Source organism: Aspergillus affinis, assembly GCF_023601865.1.
Source record: "Aspergillus affinis strain CMG 70 chromosome Unknown NODE_35_length_286873_cov_86_307686, whole genome shotgun sequence".
Lineage (NCBI taxonomy): Eukaryota > Fungi > Ascomycota > Eurotiomycetes > Eurotiales > Aspergillaceae > Aspergillus > Aspergillus affinis.
Window position 1 is genome coordinate 125948 of NW_026515816.1, and position 14429 is coordinate 140376.

At 52.6% G+C, this 14429-nt stretch overlaps 7 protein-coding genes across 7 annotated transcripts; 5 read left to right on the forward strand and 2 right to left on the reverse strand.

Moving 5' to 3' along the window:
• Nucleotides 1-233: 233 nt before the first annotated feature.
• On the forward strand, nucleotides 234-1576 carry KD926_006579 (rRNA-binding endoribonuclease; the record flags this gene model as incomplete). Its single annotated transcript, XM_053099577.1, has 2 exons — nucleotides 234-1004; nucleotides 1061-1576. 2 exons carry the CDS (start codon nucleotides 234-236, stop codon nucleotides 1574-1576), a joined length of 1287 nt encoding a protein of 428 aa, XP_052956662.1.
• Nucleotides 1577-1944: 368 nt separating this feature from the next.
• Nucleotides 1945-2376, reverse strand: KD926_006580 (H/ACA ribonucleoprotein complex subunit NOP10; the record flags this gene model as incomplete). The annotated part of the gene is made up of 4 exons (XM_053099578.1): nucleotides 1945-1967; nucleotides 2027-2079; nucleotides 2173-2288; nucleotides 2365-2376. 4 exons carry the CDS (start codon nucleotides 2374-2376, stop codon nucleotides 1945-1947), a joined length of 204 nt encoding a protein of 67 aa, XP_052956663.1.
• An 804-nt stretch (nucleotides 2377-3180) lies between these two features.
• Nucleotides 3181-4614, forward strand: sen2 (tRNA splicing endonuclease subunit SEN2; the record flags this gene model as incomplete). Its single annotated transcript, XM_053099579.1, has 1 exon — nucleotides 3181-4614. One exon carries the CDS (start codon nucleotides 3181-3183, stop codon nucleotides 4612-4614), a length of 1434 nt encoding a protein of 477 aa, XP_052956664.1.
• A 367-nt stretch (nucleotides 4615-4981) lies between these two features.
• On the forward strand, nucleotides 4982-9375 carry KD926_006582 (chromatin-binding protein RAD9; the record flags this gene model as incomplete). Its single annotated transcript, XM_053099580.1, has 2 exons — nucleotides 4982-5041; nucleotides 5104-9375. 2 exons carry the CDS (start codon nucleotides 4982-4984, stop codon nucleotides 9373-9375), a joined length of 4332 nt encoding a protein of 1443 aa, XP_052956665.1.
• Nucleotides 9376-9822: 447 nt separating this feature from the next.
• On the reverse strand, nucleotides 9823-10635 carry KD926_006583 (mitochondrial 54S ribosomal protein bL27m; the record flags this gene model as incomplete). The annotated part of the gene is made up of 1 exon (XM_053099581.1): nucleotides 9823-10635. The coding sequence occupies one exon, from the start codon at nucleotides 10633-10635 to the stop codon at nucleotides 9823-9825; it is 813 nt and encodes a 270-aa protein (XP_052956666.1).
• Nucleotides 10636-10950: 315 nt separating this feature from the next.
• lcl2 lies at nucleotides 10951-11403 on the forward strand (the record flags this gene model as incomplete). Its single annotated transcript, XM_053099582.1, has 2 exons — nucleotides 10951-11143; nucleotides 11210-11403. The coding sequence occupies 2 exons, from the start codon at nucleotides 10951-10953 to the stop codon at nucleotides 11401-11403; spliced, it is 387 nt and encodes a 128-aa protein (XP_052956667.1).
• Nucleotides 11404-11963: 560 nt separating this feature from the next.
• KD926_006585 (scramblase family protein) lies at nucleotides 11964-13655 on the forward strand (the record flags this gene model as incomplete). The annotated part of the gene is made up of 3 exons (XM_053099583.1): nucleotides 11964-12307; nucleotides 12369-12540; nucleotides 12597-13655. The coding sequence occupies 3 exons, from the start codon at nucleotides 11964-11966 to the stop codon at nucleotides 13653-13655; spliced, it is 1575 nt and encodes a 524-aa protein (XP_052956668.1).
• Between the last annotated feature and the right edge of the window lie 774 nt (nucleotides 13656-14429).

Here is a 14429-nt window from a genome sequence, read left to right on the forward strand (position 1 = left end):
CAGAGTCGAGAGTTGAGAATCGCAGGCCGCAAAGGTCCTCCGATAAGCCGGGGCTAAGATAAGGATCACGCACAGACCACCTAAAAAAAAAAAACCCCCCTCGAAAATCGGGCCTCATCACATTTTGAATCACCTTACTCTCTCCCTCCTACTACCCCACACGTGCGTCATCTGGCTTGTTCCTTGCTCGATCTGATTCCAGTAAAGCCACCGGATAGCAAGTCATATCCATCATGGCGGACACGACTACCACCGCGCCGCCTAAACCCGTCCACACCATCGTGCTTGACGCCGGTCCCATCCTCAAAAATACCCCGCCGCTATCCACCCTACTCGCACAAAGTGAGGAACTCATCATCACCCCGTCTGTGGTCGCCGAAATTCGTGATCCCGATGCTCGTGCTCGAGTGGAAACCCTCTACCTGCCATTCTTGAAGCAGCGATCCCCCTCTCCGAAGAGCGTGGCGATCTTGAGCGAATTTGCCCGCAAAACCGGTGACCGGTCCGTGCTGAGTAAAACCGATATCGAGGTCCTGGCGCTGGCGTATGAGCTGGAGTGTGAGCGCAATGGCGGCGACTGGCGACTACGGAGTGTTCCTGGTCAGAAACAAGTGAATGGCAAGCCTCCCGCGAAGGAGGAAGAACAGAAGACCGAAGGCGAGCCCGAGTCAGCTGAGATCGAGTCCTCCGCCCCCGAGGTGGACAACGTGGCCGAGGACCTCAAGAACACTACCCTAGAGGGTGGTAACGAGGAATCGCAAACAGAATCCCCTGCCGCTGCCACAGAGACGGCGGAGGAGGATGCGCCCGTCGATCCCTCGGCGGCTCAGGCACTCGAAGAAGAACAAGAAGAGGAAGCCGATGCTGCTGCCGACGAATCCGATGGTGGAGAATGGATTACACCTTCGAATTTCAAGAAGCGACAGGCTCACGATGAAGGAAGCTCTTCGGCAACCCCGGAGCCCAAGGTGATGCAGGTTGCAACCATGACAACTGATTTTGCGGTGAGTAGCACTCCCTTTAGAATGAAATAAGAACTGCGAACTGATGGGAACTCCAGTGTCAAAACGTTTTGCTTCAAATGAACCTGAATCTGCTTTCGACAACCACCTTGCAAAGAATTAGACATCTCAAATCGTTCATCAAACGTTGCCATGCTTGCTTCCTTACCACCAAGGATATGAACAAACAATTCTGTCCTCGCTGCGGAAAGGACACCCTTACCCGTGTCTCATGCACCACGACTGCCAATGGGCAGTTCACCATGCACTTGAAAAAGAACATGCAGTGGAACAACCGGGGCAACAAGTTCAGTGTCCCCAAGCCCGTCCACGGAAGTTCTAATGGAAAATGGAAAGGAGGTGGAGGTAAACACGGTTGGGGAACGGAACTCATCTTGGCCGAGGACCAGAAGGAATTCACAAGAGCCACGGCAGAGGAGAACCGAAGACTACGCAAAGAGCGGGATCTGATGGACGAGGATTATCTCCCAGGTATCTTGACCGGAGAACGAAGCAGACAGGGAGGTCGCATCAAGGTGGGCGCTGGCCGAAACGTGAACTCAAGAAAGCGGTAAAGGCACCCATTTCTGACCTTCTCTTTCGTTTTTCTCTTTTGCATTGACACTGGATCGGAGTTTGGCCCAAAAAAGTATCTTTCCTGATGTTTAATGATGCCCATGTGGGTTTATGATGGGTTTACGATAAGGGATTGATTTCGATGGATTCATAGAGCACATAGGCATATATAAGGATATAGATCAAAAGCGAATTTCCTCTAAAATATGGCCATTGGGCTTTTCCCAACCAGTATATCAGAAATCGAAAGGTCTCGGAAAGATCTCTTTTCGCTTAGTTCACACATAACACCATTCGCCATTAAATGATTCGGAATGTCAAAACACCTTTTGCCCGTCGAAATTCAATTAGTCCATCATTCGACAAATTACAACGCAGCAACCTCCTTGTCTGTAATCATGTGTTAGCTCGACGTACGACTCCACAACGGAGGCAAGAGTTCTTCATACCGGGCTGCTGGGTCAGAAGCAGACCATATCTCTTCTTGAGAGTGACACGGTGCCTATATCGATGCGGGATCCTGATTAGCTAGCCGTTTCCTTCATGCGATTGCTTTTCTAATCCCTCGCTTCACTACAGGCAGGGGTCGACGAACCGAGAGTACTTGTCATCGGGAGAGAATCGGGCAGGGTGAGCGGATTTTGTGACACGGCCCTGGGCATCGACCTTCTTCAGGGTGTAGACCCTCTTGCCTTCGGCGTCAAGCGAGTACTATCGGATATAGGTTTAGCGTTTGTAGGATTTACGATTTGCGCGATCGAACACCGAGTGCAAAGGGTCGACATACCATAAGATGCATTCTATGTTCAAACGGAGTCAGAAATCGTTTCCCGTGTGGTCATCGCATCATATTGGGTTATAAACTTACTTGAATTGTGTTCTTGAAGAGACTGAGGGGTGAATTATTATAACGGGGAGAGATTCGATTCAAGACGTCCAAGTCGTGCCGCAATTCTCGTCCGGAGGTTCTGGGTGGATTTTTTTTTCTTTGCTGCCGGAAACCCGCCGTGCACAGACCACCCGAACAAGTAGTTAACAATCCCGGCTGACTCATCCGCGGACCTTTTAAGGCTGCCCAAGCGAGGTTTTTTTTTTTTCTTCTTTCTTCTCTTCCTTACAACGACTCGAATCAACCTTAGAACAATCCGAGGTCCCGGGATGATAATGATGAGCATCCCTGGTCAGATTCCAACATGATGCGGTTGGAGTATTCTTTACGGATTGCCAATTGTATTTAACTTCAATCACTCCTGGTCTTTTACTAGACCTGTTGGATCCCCCTCCAGAAACAAAGATTTTCTGGTAAGCATCAGCAGCTTTCCTAAGCTTGTGAAGTGCTTGCATTCAATCTCCGGTGATGACTACCAAACTATACCCAAACCTAGGCAATGGCACCTTGATTTCTAGTTATTGTCAATGATGGTGTATATTTGACTACAACGGTATCTGAGGAGCATTGGATTCAAACCACTTGGCATTCCATGGATGATACGTAACGAAGAGTTCCGCGGCTGACTCTTCGCTTGATAGTAGACCTTACCATATCAATTCCAAATTTAACCTTTCACCCCCTCTCTCCTCTCTTAAGAACCACTAGTTTCTCATGGCTTCCAAGCCCAACTCTACCACGAGCCCCGGTCCTGAGGCTGCGGCCACGGCTGCCACACCGGAGTCCTCGCACAACAATGCACGCCCTGCTCGCCGTCCGCGGCCACCTAGACCCAACTACAAACATATACACCGTTTCCCTCTGCCCGTCAGCGTTCACCCGCTCCCTCCTCTGATCCCCCACAACCCTCTGTCCATTGTCAGCGTTCTCCTATCGTATCTGACGTACTTTGTGTCTCCCCCGCATCATGAAGTCTATCCCGCCTACTTCGACCCCGATACTTCGTCGGTGCACGTGACAGACGAGAAGGCCATCCGGGCGTTGTGGGAAATGGGTTTCTTCGGCAAGGGCACTTTGAGTCGAAGTGAACCGAGCTGGTTAGAACGGGAGAAGAAGAGGAGGGGGCTGCTCGGAGGAGTCACTAGTGAAGAGGCGACCCGGCAGCGAAGATCCGAGCGTCGGGAACTGAAACTGGAGCGAGCTCGGATGGAGAGAGTCGCTATTGAGGAGAGACTGAAAGCAGAGGCGGTTGCGCGAGAGACCGGCGTCATGCCGACCGATCAGTCTTCCATGCCAGCAGCCGCCGACGGTGTTACTACAGGCGCTGCTCCCACCACCGAAAAGTACTCTTTGCGCAAGGCTAAGGAAGCTAGAATTCAGGAGACACGGCAGGCGGTAGCACAGAGTGAAGAGGGGGCCACTCCTGGGAAAAAGGCCGTGCGGTTCTCCCCGGTGGTTCAAGCAAAGGAATTTGCCTCCGATTCTATCTTGCACCTACCGCAATCAAGCCCTCCGGAACAGGATCCCGTCGAGGAGCCTGTGTTGGAAAATGAAGAACACCTTCAGCTATCCAACGAGGAGGCATTCTTTTTGGTGTATGGACTGGGCGCTCTCCAAGTCTTTGATCGGAAACAGAATCGCACACTCTCCTCCACCGCTCTCCTTTCAACGTTCTGTCAGCACTCTTACTTCCCCCCGCGCAATCCCTCTACGGACTTGCACCCCGACGACCCGTTTATGGTCTCGTACGTTGTGTATCACCACTTCCGTTCTCTTGGATGGGTCGTACGTTCCGGCGTGAAATTCGGAGTCGACTACATTCTTTACAACCGGGGACCCGTTTTCTCGCATGCCGAGTTCGCGGTCGTGGTTCTCCCGTCCTACGAGGATCCCTACTGGTCCGCAACTGAAGAGCGGCAAGCGCAGTGTGCCCAGAAACAGGCCCGTAGCTGGTGGTGGTTCCATTGCGTCAACCGGGTCCAGGCGCAGGTGAAGAAGACCTTGGTGGTTTGCTACGTCGAGATCCCACCTCCAGCCTCGGCTGATGTGACGGTAGCTTCAGAGGGGGATATTGGAGCCCTTCTTGGTCGGTATCAAGTGCGAGAAGTGACGATTCGACGATGGGTGCCGAATCGGACCCGAGACTAGGTGGTGGTGATGATTGTTTCATTCTGTACATAATGTCGGACTGTCGAGGGTGACTAGCTACCACTCCTACCTTGTAACAATATGTAACCATTCAACTCCACTACTTCAACTACCCTACTTAGTGCCTACTGTAACTACTCCGTCTTACGGTTGCTCATTGACGCTAAACCCGGCCGGGCAATATAACATGGTCACGTGGCGGACGCGTTCCTCGCGTTGGTTCATGACGGCCACTGACTTTCTCTTTTCCGCTGGTTTCATCGCTGTCGGGGCCATGATTTCCAGGCATGTTTGATAAAGGAGTTTCGATGGATTAAACAGAACAGGAGAAGAGAAAAGCTCAAAAAAGAAGGAAAGGAAATGGAAAATGGAGACCCAACAGGACAGTCTGGACATTGTCAACCTGCAACGCGTCGCGCTGGGGCAGGTAAGTCGACTGATCCTGGTTGCTTTTTGGTGGTGTTCTCATGTCGATCTCTCTCGCTCTAGGAATCTCACCATGCCCAACTCTCCCCCCAGCAGCTCGAACCTGTCGATTTTTCTCCCCCCGAGACCCGAGACCTTCCGTCTTCACAAAATCTCGACGATTCGGTGTCCCTCGCCGCGGCAGATAATCCTTGGAATTTATCACCGTCGCATCGTTCCCGGTCCTCCCTGCACTCGCTCTCGGGAGAACGTCAACGACAGCATGATACGGAAGCATTGAGAAACAACAACCGACAACCCTCCGAAGCCGTCGATCTAAACCGTGTGCCCTTGCAACGACCAGTGAAAATGAGTTCTGCGGAGACGGTGCCTTCCGACACTCAGGTCATCTCTCAATCGGTGTATGACGACCTCATCAGACAGAACCAAGAGGCTGCCGCCCGCAATGAGACGGACAATAGTTTGGCGGATCGGGCAACACTGGCAACCATGTACGAGGGTGATAGTGACCACATAGATCTGCTAGCGGGGTTCGACCACATCAACACCGACGCGGCCAATGGCGACGAGAACGAGGACCAGAGTAGCTTCAAATTGGGCGAATCATCCCCCCTGCATTATCAACCCAGTTTCTTCCCGGAATCCCAGCGCTTTGTGTCTAAGACTCCCGCGACAGTGGTGAAGCGCAGCGACGCCGACGGCTTGAACACGGGGTCTCCTACCGTCTCCCGCAATCCACTTGCCTCGGACGTTGGGTCCAGCGGTGGTATCATGGCCTTGAGCCAGGTTTTCAGAGCGACCCAGGCACCGTCCTCCCCCCTAGTTCGTGGTCAGCATTCTGATCCCATGTCTGATCGGCCTTCGCCCAATCTTCCAATCCAGGGTCAGCCACTTGCCACGACTCTCTCCTCCCCGTTGAATCACATCGCTGCAACCTTTCCACGGGACTCATCCGAACCCCAGTTGAACTACATCTCCATGAAGGAATCGCAAGCAGAACGCGAGAAGATATTACGGGAGAGATTGACGCGTTCAGCGGAGCATGTCTATTCGGAGGATCATAGTGATGGCGACTTTGATAAAGAGCCTAGTTTCGTTGAACGTATGGCACGCCAGCGAATGATTGACCAGGAGGCTGCGGCTCAGTTTTCGGGGCTTACAGCCCCCGCAAGGCCCCCAAGCCGCCGGAGCAAATCAACTGGCAAGGCATCCGAGGAACCCGATCAGTCGATCGCTGCTGTTCAAGAAGGTAGACAGCAGACAGGCATTGGTGCGCTACCGACAGACGAGGCTAGCGAAGAAGAAACAGAACATGAGCAAGAGCCCCATCAAGCAATGTCCAAATTTCCAGCGTTGAAGCCTTCAACCGAGGAAGAGAAGGAAAATTATGATGATCCTGCCACGACTCCGCGCGCTGCGGCGACCAATGCACATGATCGCCTTTCTCAGGTACTATCGTTAGATGGAAGTCCGTCCCCGAGTCCTAGGAAGCCGATCAGCGCGCTTGCAGACTCTCAGCCGCAGTCTCAGGATGAGACCCGGGACAACCTTATGGACGGTATTGGCAGGTCATCACAAATAATGGTGGTCGAGGATTCCCAGCAATCTCCAAAGCATGATCAGGATGAGACGATCAACCATACTGGTCCAGAGTCGTGGACACAGTACGCTGCGTCACACCAGAATTCGCATATACCACCGTCGTATGGCCCCGAGATTACAGTGTGCTCGCCCCAAAAGCCTTCTCGCATACAGTCGTCTCCCCCATCGGCGTCTCAGCGAAGTCGGGTCTCATTCCAACTTAACCAACATCGACAGCCTCGGGGGAGGTCTGGCTCGACCTCTTCTCGCGAGTCCTTAGAACACCTTGCCCAGAATCCCCCTATTTCACATGATAGCATCATACAGCCTAGCCATCTGAAAGAACCGAATTCTACTGGAGGGCTCGAAAAGACTTCACGTTCCGATCCTCGAGATAAATCATCGTCAATGCCCTCTCGCGTCGCAGAAACACCAGTCCACCGCTCAAGGAGCTTTGGAGACGAGATTCCAGCGACAGATGCCCCAGAAACAAGCCCCGATCGACTCCGGAATGATTTGATGGACCAAGAAGATGACGATCTGCCCCCTATTCACGCGACTGTGCACGAGAGAATCTCCCATTCTCAGCCCGAAAATCCAGACAGCTCGTCGCCCGTGAAAAACCGACTTAATTCTAAGATCCTATCTAGTCCGAGTGGGAGGCAGCGGAGAGCTTTGACCGAAATCGCGGCTGATGTTTCACCTCGGGCTGGACTAGGTCTTTTCGACGTCGACATCAATATACTCTCTGCCGACGATCGGGAATTCAGGTCCGCGGTTGATAAGTCCCCAATACCCGCGAGAAAGAAACGCCGCAGAAATGATGGCAGAAGTATCTGCGCATCTGATTCTTTGGTCCCGATTACTCCTCGGCCGACTTCCTATCTTCCTCGACTCGAAGAAAATGAAGTAACCGAAAAGGAAGAGCCACAACAACCAGAGCCAAAAATGGCACCGGAGACAGTTTTCGAGAAACGATCAAGACCTTCTCGGCGAATGGACCCTTGGGATCTAGACGATCCCCCCAATGTCCATATGTCACAAACGGTAGGCCCTAGGCCACTCGCGCGCTCCCTAGAAAAGAAACTACAGCGATCCCGTGAACCGGCGAAGAATATCGATGTTCAACCCGCTATAAGCCGCCGTCACCAAAGTACCAGCCCCGATCCTTTGGCACAACCTCAAACAACCCCGTCAACGAAATCTCCACTTAAACAACCAAACCACAACGTTGCAAGCGAGCCAGTAAGGATTGAATTACCGTCTGCTGATCTCGTTCAAATCGCTGTCAACCAGGTATTTGCTCCCTGGAGTGGATCAAAACGAGCCTACTATCCCGCGACTTGCTTTGGTAAGCCATTTGGGACCTCAAGCACTAGGTACCTTGTGAAGTTCGAGGATGCTGCCCCCATTGAAGTTCCCATGAGTGCTGTCAAGACTCTGGAATTGAGGGTTGGTGATGCCGTCAAAGTGGACATGCCTAATGTTCCGAAGGTCACGCATATCGTTCGAGGCTTTGCCGACAAGCTTGGCGCGGATGAACTCTCTACAGAAGCCAACAACGGAGCGGTGCCAATGACTGATGTTTATGGGCACGCGACTGCTATATTGGGACCAAAACAACGAAAAAGTCTCCCCAGCGGAGGACTTACAGGGCCTGAAAGTGTTGTCAAGGTTCCAATCTCTCGGATCTATCTAGACACAATTCTTTGGAACCAACTCAAAGACCGCACATATTCCTACAACTCTGTGTCAGTCCAGTTCGATAGCAGACTCCAGACACCTTCTGAGAGACACTCAACTCCGATCTCCCCAAGTACTTGGTTGTCTCGCAGCATCCGTTTTTCAAACGGCGTCTTTTCTGGGATGGTATTCGCCGTGTCTTACGGCGAAAATAACGATACGAAATCACGCATCACCCAGATGATTCTAGACAACGATGGGCGCATCCTGCATGATGGCTTTAATGAGCTGTTCGACTTGCCCACGAACGCTCCAATTGCCACGCCGTCAAAATCTCCAGCACCAGGTGCAACTGAGAACAGAAATTACCTGCGGCTTACCCGCGGTGCCGAAGATGTTGGATTTGCTTGTCTGATAGCCGATAGGCATTCTCGTCGCCCAAAGTATATGCAAGCGTTGGCTCTGAACCTGCCGTGTCTCTCGGGTCGCTGGATAGAAGACTGCGTAGCCCAATGCCGGGTTGTGGACTGGCAGTTGTATCTGCTACCGGCTGGTGAATCGTCTTATCTGAACGGAGCCACGAAATCAAGGATGCTTGCGCCTTATCCAGCCTCGGAGGCTCGGCTTCCTGAAGTTATCTCTGCGCGGCCCAATCTCCTGGACGGACAGTCGGTTCTTATTGTCATGGGCCGCGGCAAAGCAGACGAGGAACGAAGGAAGGCATATTTGTTCCTGACATATGCCTTGGGTGCTTCCCGGGTTGAGCGGGTTCCAGATGTCAAGTCCGTGCGCACCGTCCTCGACCAGCAAGGAGGTACCGCAGACAAATGTGAATGGGACTGGATTTATGTCGATAACGATGAAAAGGCATCGGCGATTGCGACGATCCTTGGGGCCCCTCTTTCAGGCTCGCAGAAAGCCCAATCGACTCAGAAGCCCAAGAAATGCAAGAGAACGGAGCTTACAGAATCGATCAGCAGTAGTAGTGGCCCAGGCTTAAAAACCAACGTCAAGATAGTCGGTAATGAGTTCGTCTGTCAGAGTCTGATTCTAGGAAAATTGTTTGATTGAGAATGTAGTGCCGGATCTAATTCTGTTACATGAGCACTGGCCTCAGACATTCACTCTTCTTTCAATTCTGCAGTTAGTAATGGTTGATGTTGTGATATTGTTGTGATCAACGGTGTATGTGCATGGGAGGGCAAAGTATTTCTTACTCTTGAGGTTGAAGGCGCAATTTGGAATAGATACCCTATGTCTTTATCAATTTGTCCGGATCAGGTTTTCAAAATAAAATAAAATAAAATAAAATTGAAGATTTGTTACATCTCAGGCGCATGTGTACATGGAAGAACAACTTGGTAATTGCAGATATCTTTCTATAATACAAAAAAGGCAAAACACCGAGGGAGCCCGTGATTGCGTGATGCAGTCGAATGCATGTGTCGTAGATTAAGATGACAGTAGAAGAGGCGCAGGGGGAGAGAAAAGGTTGAGACATGCATGCATCAATCATCTTTAACGGCCACCCTTGCCCTTCTTCGACGACTTCTTGTTCTTCAGACTCTTCATCTGGGCAGCACGCTGCGCCCGAGCCTGTCTCTTCCTCCACGCCATCCATCGGTTGTTGCGGTTGTACGATTTGGCCGTGACGCCAGCCTTCTCGGCCGCGCGACCAATCTGCCAATTGGCCTGACGGTACATGTATCCCGGACGCAGCTGGGCTCCGGTGGCCGCGTCGGCGGCCTGCACGCTCGCAACCATGGTGCCGTTCTCTCCGGTCGTCGCCACCAGATCCGACTGAGGCTCAGCGGTCACATCTGGCGTGCGGGCAATCGCAACGCAGTTCAACTTCCGTCGGGTCGGGGCGTTGCGAGGCGTCGGCAGTTTCCCGTCCTTCTCGAAGACAACTCCGATGTACTTCCGCTCCGAGTGTCGCTCCGGGTCGAGGTAGTAGCGCACATAGCCCGCCTCGGTGGCGTAGATGGTGTGGTCTCTGCCAATGGCGCAGTTCTCGCCGGCAAACCATTTCGTGCCGCGCTGTTTGAAGATGATGCATCCGGGCACCACGTATTCGCCGCCGGTGCGCTTCGCGCCGAGACGTTTTCCGGCCGGATCACGGGAGTGACGATTTGCTGCTCCCTGGGTAGCGTGGGAGGCGTGACGGACGTGAGACAAGGGGAGGAGGGATTTGGAGAACGGCGTGGGTGCGGAGATGGTTCGAGGGAGGATGGATGACGAAGGGCGAGAGATGGGCTGAGCGGCCCGGAGAGAAGGGGCAATTGCCCTCTCCAGCACCCGGAACGGGGCCAGCAGTCTGGGTTGTAACATAGCTGGACGTGTGTTTTTGTGGGTTGTGCTGGCAAGTCGAACGCAACGGCGGTGCTGGAGCGAGTTCGAGTTGAAGCGGCTTTTTTTCTCGGCGCGGATGGCCTTGGCGGCGTCACGTGCAGCGGGCGCGGATGGGAACGACGGGTATAGACAACTATCAACTTTCCCTGCGATCTATACGACATACTATCCCGATCTCTTCTCGTCTTTCCCTCTCTTTCTGCTCGAGTGCCTAATTAATCGCCCCGGGTGCACTGTGAGTCTCGAACCTGGACCTCGATTCTCGCCATTATCTGCACCCCCCGTTCATCGACGATGTTGTCAGCCTGGATCAAAACCCTCGGGGCTCTGCTCCTGTTGGCCACGATGGCCCACGCCCAATTCCAATTCTTTGAGCACATGTTCGGAGGCGGCGGTGGTGGAGGCGGCGGCGGCCGTCAGGGACATCAACAGGCTTCTCAGAATGTCCCTAGCGACAGCTCTCGGTATCAGAATTCATGGGAGTCAGGTAACGCGACCCACACCCTAGTCGAGTCGCATCAAGTTCATGATTGACTAACCTCGATCTGCGCAGCCACCTGTGACAAATATCTCTGCCCTGGAACTCTTGCGTGCGTCCATTTCCCGCATCACTGCCCATGCCCTCACGCGGACGTCGAAGAGAAGGTCGAACTCGGCGAAGGAAGCGCCGTCTGTATCTCGAGAGGCGGATACGAACTTGGGGAAGCGGCGCGGAAGATCGAGCTGGCTCGGAAGGGACTTTTGTGATTGAGCCTGAAGCGATTACGAGGTGGGCATCGCTGTACTGAGTATGTTTATTTTGGAATCGTCAGAAAGCACGTAGTGTCTGGATAACAATTGGATATTGTATAACGGTTCAGGTTCTTGAATTTAAACTATGTTCCTGTCTAATTGTAGAGTAGATAAATGTCTCGAAGTCGACCACTAAATGTATTTGCGAAAAACAATGAACACTCTACACCTCAAATGATATGAATGAGTTGTACCGCCATAGCAATTTGGCCAATAAAGAGAAAGTTTGAGGCGCAATCAAGCCACTGTCATTGATTTCAAACAAATGAGTAAAATGCACGTTGAGCAAGATTGTTCTTGTTCTGCCCGAGGACTTCGTACTCCGTACTTTCTGGCTGCTTCTGCCGGAGACCTTTTAATCTCCGCTTAAGTCCGCCGCTTCGTCATAATTTCTGCCCGCCACTGCGCCGCGTTCCTTCTTGCGATCAACCCCATTCTGCTCTTCTAACCATCCACTCTCTCGCCCAGCCGATTGTTAACGACTTTATCACGAGAATTGCAGTCCACGATCAGTAATGCGGAGTGCCACACTCCGCCAACCACCGGCGCGATGGATTCGGGCGCCTGGTCGGGCACTTTCGAGCTCGTTCACCAGAGGGCGCGTCAGTCCTCGCGGCCCTCGCAATTCCATACGCAGACCAGAACCGCTTAGACGAGAGAGAATACCCGTGACACCAGAAACAAATAATTCAGGCTCTCCCAGCCCCGAGTACGACCCGTCTCAAAACTCACTACTTTCTCCCGTCCATATACCCGAAGATCCGAATGCCGTGCTCAAGGAAACCCATCCGGCGACGGGGATATTAGCCAATTCCGGGCTGGTGATCCAGCGACAGTTGGAGTTGATGAATGTGATGATGTTAGTGTTGCCTCTTTGCTGTTAATCAAAACTGTAAACTAACTCTTGGATCTTGCGACAGCGGGTTTGAACAAGCCAACAAGTATGTGATTATGGATGCAAACGGAAACCATATTGGGTATATGGCAGAGCAAGAGAAGGGAATGGCAAGCATGATGGCCCGACAGTGGTTTCGGACGCATCGAGGCTTCATGACGCATGTGTTTGATAGGCACGAGAATGAAGTGCTGCGGGTACGTATTCCGCCGTCCATTGCGAGAGAACCCCGTCCTCACTCTGATCATTCCAGTTTCATCGTCCTTTTTCTTGGATCAACTCTCGTATCCGAGTATACAATCCCGTTGACATTGCAGCCGGTGCCAATTCCTCCACAAATGTCCAGCCGGTTCAGCCAGGTGCACTGGCACAGGCGACAGAAGCCTCAAATGCCCGAGTCTCGCCACTAGGATTTGATGAAATGCGTGTCGTCGGGGAAGCCCAGCAACAATGGGCGCCATTACGGCGAAAATACAACCTCTTCACCTACCATACCTCGCCGGACCAAGCGCCGGACATGCAAACACAGAGAACGCCCCTCTCACAGTCGGGTCTTTCCCCCGCGCAACAGATGCAGCTTATGCAAGCGACACACAACGGGTCAGGGCAAGGCGAATACAATCAATTTGCTTATGTTGATGAACCCTTCTTGTCGTGGGATTTCGGCCTTCGCTCGGCGGATAGCCACCTAATAGGTTCAGTCAATCGCAACTTTGCGGGATTTGCTCGGGAGATCTTCACGGATACCGGTGTATACGCCATGCGAATGGACTCAGCAGCCCTCGACGCTGAACAAGCAGCTGCCAAAAACAATGCTGTTACGGGCATGACCCTTGACCAGCGTGCGGTGATGATGGCTACGGCAGTCAGTATTGATTTTGACTATTTCAGTCGTCATAGTGACTCCGGCGGCTTTGGTTTCTTCCCTCTATGGATTCCAGGATTCGGCGGAGAGGCTGCGGCTGGGGGCGCAGCCGCTGGTGAGGCCGGTGCTGTAGGGGAGACTGCCGCAGGGACGCTGGGTAGAGCCGGCGCTGCTGGAGGCATGGCTGACAGTGCGGCGGCTGGAGCTGCAGGCGCAGGAGCCATGGCAGGATACGATGCCTTATCTAGGGGCATGTCGGCGGACGGCCAGTCCCAGTCCGCTTCACCAGACCAGCATCCGCCGCCCATGGATCAACAGTCGCCGACTTCCGGACTAAGAGGTCCCTACGGAGATGTATGGGCCGAAGAAGATCCTTGGAGCCATGGCCAGGAGGATCCTTGGGCCGACGACGATCTGAGTGATGGCGGCGACGACGACTTTTTCTAACCGATATTCGGACACGGTTGAATATAGACCTTGCCTATTTTCCCCTTCGATTCTTAGACTTATCATCTGATCTTAATCTAAAGGTCCTAGTCACGTCATCGATAGTAGACGGAACCTGCGACATGGAGGGTGCCTCGGTGCGCGGACAGGGATGTACGTGCAACATCCATAGGACTTCAAAGAGTAAGAGGCTTAGCCTTGAGCTGGTGGCGCCCACATTTTGCGAAAGAACTGGGTGTCAAGACAAAGAAGCGTGGAAATGATGGAAACTCCCGGAGCTCTAATTTGGTGCCGACTATATCTGCCAGCAAAAACGAAAGAAATCGAGGCTGTGCACGAAACAAAGGACAAGATCTTGCATCTCCTCTAGGTTCTTATGCTCCAGCAGCATCTAATTGGTCCGCGATGATTATTCTTGGCCCGCGGGATCTCCCAGGACATGTTATAGTTAGTTTCGCTCATTGGAACGTCAAGGAGAGATGCTTACGATGTATACTTACGGTGTATGTTATAGACAGCTTAGATCAGGATATATCCAAGTCATCTGGCGTTCGAACAAGGGCTGCCACTTACATGTCCCTGACGTAGAATGTGTATGTACTCAGTATACCGGTTGATAGGGATCTGTATACTCCCTACTCCTAGTATGTATTAGACCCAAATGACGTCGGGCCGATCCCCCTCGGCGGGACTGACAAACGCCGCTTTTCCTCCGGTGGCAACAACCCTCATTTTCCTCCTCTTCCAACTTCTCCCTCCCCTAAGTCTCACCCT